This window comes from Embiotoca jacksoni, unplaced genomic scaffold (genome assembly GCF_022577435.1).
Source record: "Embiotoca jacksoni isolate LCO1_2020_lvr unplaced genomic scaffold, fEmbJac1.0.p SCAF_2, whole genome shotgun sequence".
Taxonomy (NCBI): domain Eukaryota; kingdom Metazoa; phylum Chordata; class Actinopteri; family Embiotocidae; genus Embiotoca; species Embiotoca jacksoni.
This window is the reverse complement of record NW_027185340.1, coordinates 4,897,632-4,905,901: the sequence shown is the minus strand read 5'-3', so window position 1 is coordinate 4,905,901 and position 8,270 is coordinate 4,897,632. Positions and strand designations below refer to the sequence as shown.

At 41.4% G+C, this 8,270-nt stretch overlaps 1 protein-coding gene across 1 annotated transcript; it reads left to right on the top strand.

The window, feature by feature from the left end:
* The first annotated feature begins 2,468 nt into the window (after positions 1 to 2,468).
* gpr45 (G protein-coupled receptor 45) lies at positions 2,469 to 7,067 on the top strand. Its single transcript, XM_069154127.1, has 2 exons — positions 2,469 to 2,635; positions 4,870 to 7,067. The coding sequence occupies exon 2, from the start codon at positions 4,980 to 4,982 to the stop codon at positions 6,138 to 6,140; it is 1,161 nt and encodes a 386-aa protein (XP_069010228.1). The 5' UTR covers positions 2,469 to 2,635; positions 4,870 to 4,979; the 3' UTR covers positions 6,141 to 7,067.
* Positions 7,068 to 8,270: the final 1,203 nt, after the last annotated feature.

Genomic DNA, 8,270 nt, shown 5'->3' with positions numbered 1-8,270 from the left:
GAATACCATTGGCACATAAGGAAGTATCCTCTCAACTGCCACTGTAACATCACGTCAAGTACAGGTGGACAGGTGGCACGACTGCTCGCCGTCGTCGACATCCATAAACGGTCTTAACGTGATGTATTCTCGCTGAGTTGCACGCTCTAAATTGTCAGATGAAAATGGAGGTAAAATATAAGCTTACAGGATTGCGGGGTGATCCCCTCAAAGCATGGTGATGTAAAGATGGGAGATAAGGCTGAAATTGGGGGATAAAAAAAGCCCTTTAAAGGATTTTGTCATCACATAGCGCGAGGTGTCTACACTGAATATTAATGCTGGGATCTGAGGGTACAAGCTGATGATGTTACAGCACACCCTGAGGGACACAAACTCCTCAATCAACAGTCCCAGCCCGGCTCACATGGAGGTGCATCATACATCTGCCCTCGTACATGTATGTTGTACTTTAAATCGTCGCATCATCACAGTGTTGTTTCTTTCATCTCTCAGCTGTGGGCTGTTTACTAAGAATGTTCTTACCTCCCGCAATAATAACGAGCAATCTAATTGCTCATAATTGCTCTTAAAGCCTTGTTCAGAGGTACTTTACATAAAGCAATTACAACACGATAATCCCCCCTTTTAATGCTTGTTGTTTTGTGTGTCTCAGTCACATACAACAGACACACACACACACACACACACACACACACACACACACACACACACACACACACACACACACACACCTGCTGGTGTTCTACTAGTCATTTTAAAACAGCAAAGTTTTAATCTACAACTCTTTCACTGTGGTTTGCACATTATCATTCCCCACTGTTTGGTGTTAATTATTTTCACAAAGTGGAGATTGGTTAACCACTAAAGTCTAACACTGATTAACACACCCTGGGTTCCTCAGTGTGAATCGGAGCTCATGAGACACTCTTACCTAGAATCAGAGGCACTGAGGTGCATGAATTAAAGGCTCAAAGGGCACATTTTTAGGTGCATGTAACTTCAAAGCTATTTTCTTTACACGTGAGTGCATTTAAATGTCAGACTTATTCCCCTCTAAATGTAACATAACTGGCTGAAAATGGCTCAGTAAACACTTCTACCTGTGTGGGTTCCCTCCTCTTCTCTCTGAATATTCTGATTTAGTGGTGAACCTTTTTCACTTTGCCTCTGTTTGCTTTTCTCTCCTTTTCGGTGATTGATGGAGCACCAAAGTCTCTCAATCAAGAAGAAATTAAAGCAAACATCTGTGGAATATAACGGACAGGGAAATGAAGTCTTTCACTAGCAAGTTTGTTGTGTGGGTGCCACTGAACGTGACGAGCATGCATGTGCCAGACCGGTGGAGTGGAACTCGTTTGATGGGCATGTTCAACACATGGGCACGATGCCAATTTAGACAAGCGTGCCCATGGAAAGAGTCTCAGCGGTATGCTAAGTGTGAATGAAACTGTTACTCTATATGTGTGGATATATATTTATAAAAACAAATATTATTCACGTTTGAATGATTTGTGCAACATCTGTTTTTGTGGATATTATTTTACACACACACACACGTCAGTATTTCAATCAAAATATCCAAAATAAAATAATAGGAACTTTATCAATATGTTGCTAAAATCGTTGTTATTTACAACTTTAAATTCGTCTGACCTACACATAGGCTACCAAAAATACTATTTTTTTGGTTTGCATTATAAAGACACAAAAATACCTTCATACCTATTAACACCTTAATATACAACACATAATTGCTTCACTAACTACAAGCCAACTGAAATGTCATGCTGCCATCTTCTGGACAAAACAATTAATGCATGTTTATGTTTTTTTTTTAACAGAACATGAGGATACTGATATACCAATTAGAAAAAAAAAAACCTGTTAACAAAATCATTTAATAAGTCAAACAATTTAATCATGTTTAGGACAATGGGACTGTTGAAGGAAAAAACATAATAACCTATAAAACACTGTAAATCTTGCATTTCATAAAGCGGTGCACTGAATGTAAGGCTGATTTTTATGTTGGAGTTTCTGAGTGGATTATACTTATCATAGATATTGACTGTGTATTGATTTTTCATGCAGAGGTGAATTAGAAGCACAAAGCTTGGAAATTGGGTTCATTTAATTATGTTACATTTTATTGTAATGGTATTTTTTTTTTATTGCAGTTGGTAACATTTATCAACTTATCCCCCAAAACAATTATTTATACTATACATACAGTAGGCAATACCCCATTTTATGGTGCATCATCAATAAAAACAATAGTGACGTGCATTCTGCTCCTGAAGAAACAGTGTTAATTTTATATGCATATGGAAAATCTGCAATTAAGGAATCTCTAGGCCTATTAACCTATATGTAAATCTGACCCCTTCGTTGATCAACAGTAATATAACATCATAAGGATTCGCCGTATTTTCGCCGCACTGCTCCTTTAAACCGGAGACCACCTGCTTCTCCAGCGTCAGCGGCATCATCCGCGGGCGGCACGATGGCGATCGATACGCCAGTGAAATGTTCAAAGTGGGATATTTTCGGGAGAAGCTCAGCAGGAGAGACGCGGTCACCGAGCTGAGTGGCCCCGACCAGTGACGAGCGAAGAAGCCCGGTAACCACCAAGGTGAGCGTGTTCATGTCTGGTTAATGCGTAAAGATGGATTGATTTAATCCCTCACTCGAAGATGAGACCCCCCCCCCCTCCAAAAACAAAAACAAACAAAAAACAGGCATTTCGTCTTTGATGTCAGAATCGGAAATTTTACACTGACATAGTTGTGACTCGTTTGGATGCAGAAAGGTTGGGAGCGCGGGCTGTGATAAATACAGGTGTGAGCCTGAATGGGAGTCCAGTGCGGGCTGTACAGCGGCGATGGAGAGATGGAAAAAAAAAAAGAAAAAGAAACACGGATGAAAGCACTGAATTATCAGCGAAGGGAAAATGAGGTTAAGGGGTAATATAATACTACAGTGACAAACGGTAAACACCAGCCATGTTTGGAGCAGCTGAAAACCACAATAATGTTCTGAAATCAAGGAAGACATTTCAATCTATCTTTCATCTCTTTTTTTTTATTATTTCACACCAGTATGTCTGAGTAAAAAACACTCAGCTCAACATCATCTTTTACCGAGCCTACACTGATTTTTCAAAGAGCATTCGGTGCACGTAAAGGCTTTGACATTTTACACCATATTATTGTCTTGAAGGCGACATGATCATGAATGGATACTCCACACTTTGCTGTTTTTCCCACTTCCAAGCTAATTTGTTTTCTACATGTGACCTAATAAACACTCACCTTGACTGACCTCTCTTAAAATGATAATCAGGAAAGACCCCCTTTTAAGACAGAAATACTTCTCTCGTTCTCCCTCACCTGTCAGTGAGTCTGTGGTTTCCTTTAAAACCATTTTGAAGTGGTGGTCTGACTGTGAGATTAAGCTCTGAAATTAAAGTCCTTTGGTACATCCTGTCGTATGAAAAAGATTTTGCCATAGACACTTATACAAGGGATGAGAGTACCGGCTGCTTGTTGCCATGGAACTGGTGACCCTGTTGCCATGGCAACAGGCAGCAACACTGTGCAGTGGCTTATGAGAGGTTTTTGTGGCAGAATGTAGCTACAGTCACCGAAGGCGTCGTTTCCTTTATACCTGTTTGTGTGAACCAAACATGTAAACATTGATTGACAGCATGTTTTGATTGGGATAGTCAACATATTATAGATATTATAGCGAATAAGACTCAATTCGCAGTTCAGTTGACTGAAGCCATACATCATTCTTGTTAAAAACAGGTTATCATGCTGATGTAAACCTTCGTATTGTGCATGCTGGCTCGCTGTGATGGCTTCCAGGGACACTTGAACAGAGCGGAAAGCATTGCTTTTAGTAACGCCTACTACTGTGACGAGTGAAAATGCTGTGAAAAAGGCTGATTAGATCTAATACTGTAAGTGAACACCCCGTCAGACACAGGGGATGATGCCTCCTTACGCAGTCTTTCTCGTCACCCAGCTGCTAACCGCTGGAGGACTGTGTCTCGGCCCTGAACACCATAAATGACCTCATCACATTGTTGACACTTGAGCTTAACACTGAGCTCCGGTACCATCCGGAGCAGGAAGTGAAAACCATAGCAACAGACATGTGCTGTGTCAATCCTGACGAGGCTGCTGTTTTATCAAGGCTGCATCACCACCACCTGAAGTATTAACGAAGCTTGAGCTTCTGCTCAGCTCATAGCTGACTACAAACTGGGTGTAAATGTGTGTATTTCTGTACACACGTGAAACATTACAGCTCGTTTGTTAATCATCAACCTCATGGAGGCCAGAGAGCATCACATCTTAGACCTCTGACTGTAACTCAAATGTCTCTGGGTCGGTCTTGTGGCTTATATAACTCCTTCAGTATCATGTGGACGTCAGTCCTCCTCTCACTGATTCATATTTACAAATATTACTGACTAATAGATGTGCGAGCAGCTCAACTCCTCTGACTATCTGATGAGACATCAGTTTTTTTCTATAGTTGTAATCACAGCTTTTAAAGAGACAGACATGTTGATTCATGTCGACATCCACTAAAAACATTAAATGTAGACCTTGTCATGTAGGAACTCGTATGTATTTTTTTATTCTGTCATGTCAGTTATTTTATATTTCCTATTAATTTTATTTATTGTTTTATCTGTCCTAAACATTGTTTTATTTAAATTTTATTATGAAGCACCTTCTATTGCAAGGTGCTATATCAATAAAAACCTGATTTGATGTAATTTATTTTGACTGCTAATTTACTGTTTATTTATTTGATTTCCTCACGTGGATGTTCTTGTGTTTTTTTACTCAGGTATTGCCATGGAACCTCACTTGCCGGAGGACAGCTTAATGTGTTACACCGCAACAATAGTCAAACATGTTCACTTCCTCCCAGGCTGATATCCCTTGATAATATCTGCTATGGCTTTTTGTAACGAAAGCCTGCTGGCGGAGTGTGTCTTCATGGAGCCGGACAACTCGGAGGAAGCAGCAGAAAGCCTCCCGTCAGAAGCCGCCACTCCTCTCATATCAGTCACTCTGCGCGTGACCCTGGCAGCCATAATGATCTTTATGATCACCATTGGTTTCCTTGGCAACGCAATCGTGTGCCTGATTGTTTACCAGAAGCCTGCCATGCGTTCTGCTATCAATCTCCTCCTTGCCACGTTGGCCTTTTCTGACATCATGCTGTCTCTGCTCTGCATGCCCTTCACTGCAGTCACCGTGGCCACTGCTGACTGGACCTTTGGCAGCGGGTTCTGCCGGGCCTCCATCATGCTGTACTGGCTGTTTGTCCTGGAGGGCGTGTCCATCCTCCTCATCATCAGCGTGGACCGTTTCCTCATCATTGTGCAGCGGCAGGACAAGCTGACCCCACACAGAGCCAAACTGTTGATAGCAGGTTCGTGGGTGTTGAGCCTGTGTGTGTCGCTGCCCTCTGTTGTCGGGTGGAGGACAGGTGCAGCAGGGATTGGGGGCGCCTGGGCGCCGCAGTGTGTGCTGGGGTACAGTGAGTCTCTGGCAGACCGTGGATATACAGTGCTGTTGGCAGTAGCAGTATTCTTTGTACCGTTTGCAGTCATGCTCTACTCATACATGTGCATCCTGAACACGGTGCGCCGCAACACCCTGCGCATCCACAACCACACCAGCGAGCATTCCTGCCTGCCAGCCCTCAACCAAGTCAGCAAAATGAGAATGACCGGGCTGCAGCGGCCACCTCAGATCAAGGTGGACATGAGCTTTAAGACCAGAGCCTTCACCACCATCCTCATCCTCTTTGTGGGTTTCTCGGTGTGCTGGCTGCCTCATACGGTGGTCAGCCTGCTGGCCGTGTTCAGCCGACAGTTTTACTACAGCTCGGTCTTCTACCCAATCAGCATAGGAGCTCTGTGGCTCAGCTACCTGAAGACAGTCTTCAACCCCGTCATCTACTGCTGGAGGATCAGGAAGTTCAGGGAGGCCTGTCAGGAGTTCATTCCCAAAAGCTGCAGACTGTGTCCCAGAGTGCCGGGCAGGAGCCACAGAAGAGTGAGGCCCAGCAACATTTATGTGTGCAGCGAGACACAGTCAGCGGTGTGAAACAAGGAGGACCGGTTTGATCCATTGTTGACACTGCTCTCAGCTGTTTTTAACTCAGTTGTTCTCAAAATAAGCAATCAAATGGGACTAAAGTTCACTTTGAAATAATATTCTTCTTCTTGAAAAACTTATACCACCAAAAAAAGAAACATTCACTCTGAACTGAAGCCAGCATGTCCACAAAGTCCTCAGAAAAATCTCATGTTTTCAGCTCCATGGCTCCATCTGCTGAGGAAGGTCATGTCAAACACTCAAAAGGTTCAGAAAAACTACTCGCCTCGTGGTGAGATTATTTCCTCTGCTGTTTTCATAAAATAATGAATGTTCAGTCTGAAAATATACTTGTTGAATTAAAGGAAATTTTTGACACTTTTTATGTGGATGTCGATTTAGTGTTAATGGTAAATGTTGTCAACTGAAGGGACAGATTTGAAAATCGAGGATGCTGAGTTTTTGAGCCCTGAGAGGCTTCTAAAGCCCAACTTCCAAATCCTTTTGGTTCCTTCACCCTAGTCTCTCCCTTTGTAGCACCCAGTGCGGCTAATGTAGCCACAGGGTCGGCCGTTCTTAAATATCCCAGTCAGCCAAAACAGTGAAATGTACTCTTGTCCGTAACATCCAGTCTGTAACAGCTGAGGTGTCGTGATGATAATAATTCTGTGGTCAGTAACTTGTCAAGTTTCAGAAAAGAAATCATACAGTATTAATATTCAGTGATGCCAGATGAAAGTCGGACAGCTTTTTAACAAATATATTTAATGGAGTTTGTGTAGAAACTCGATCTTTTGTCAGTTGAAACTGCTATTTTGATCCATCAGTGTTTTCGACAAAGACATTTTTTCTTTACTGCAGTGTGAATGTTTACTCGAATGCATTATCATTTCATAAAAGATGAAACCAGGTAAATAAATGCAGTTTTGAAATGAAGTTACGATGGAGTGCTTGGATGAAAAACGTGTTCTCCACTTGATGTGCAGTGTGCATAAAGGACACGGGTACATTATGGATATAGGTTCTGGGATACTAAAGGCGTACACACCACATGAATATCGCATTTGAAGACTGAAGCATGCATAAAAAGTGTTTTCTTCAAGAAACACAACATGAATGAGCAATCGAAGTGAACATGCTGTGTGTAACATTAAATAAATGTAGCATTTAAATATGATTGAATTCTTACTACATTCATTTAAGATAAATGTTAAAATACTAGTATTAGTGGTACTGGCAGCATCAGCTAACCAAACAGAGGTTATCCTGCTGTGCAGCATAAACAGAAAAGTGGTGCTGATCTTTGCAAATTAAGTTAGCTCCACTTCCCCCTCAATTCTCTTTGTCATTATCAAACTGAAAAGATATGTTGTTTCACTTCATTCATTCATTTTTTTTTTCAGTTGGAATCACTAAACAAGTCAGAAAATATTTACAAGAAGCAGACTGGATAGGAAATATCATCCAAATTCTTAAAACATTAAAACAACACAAAAATGATTTACAGAGCTTGCTCAACTACTTCAATTGTCATCAGCAATCACTGATTATTCTAATCAGTAATTCATGAATTTAAAGATGATTGACCAATGATCTACTCTTAATTGATTAATTATTTGAGTCAGGAAATTATCAACAGATGGACCAGTCAGAGTTTCCAAGCTCCTGAATAGTTAGATGTTTAATTTGATGTCATACAAGGAAAAAAAAGGGGAAAAAAAACAAAAAAAAAGGCAACAACTCCTTCTAGAGCACACACATAAATATGCTGATGTTTTGATCTTTTATTTGAAAAATGACAGAATTGATTAATTGATCATCAAAACAGTTTCATAACTTAACTCCCCTCTAGTGCTCTTATTAACAGTTTAACAGTGCACCTGCACTGTTTACTGCTTTTTATCGTACACTCATGACTCAGGGATGATATCAAGCATGAAATAAAATTATAATTAAATATATATTTTCTGTGTTGACTTCCATCCATCCATCCATCCATCCATCATCTTCCGCTTACCGGGTTCGGGTCGCGGTGGCAGCAGGCCAAGCAAGCTGACCCAGACTTCCCTCTCCCCCGCAACACTTTCCAGCTCATGCTGGGGGGGATCCCGAGGCGTTCCCAGGCCAGCCGGGAGATAT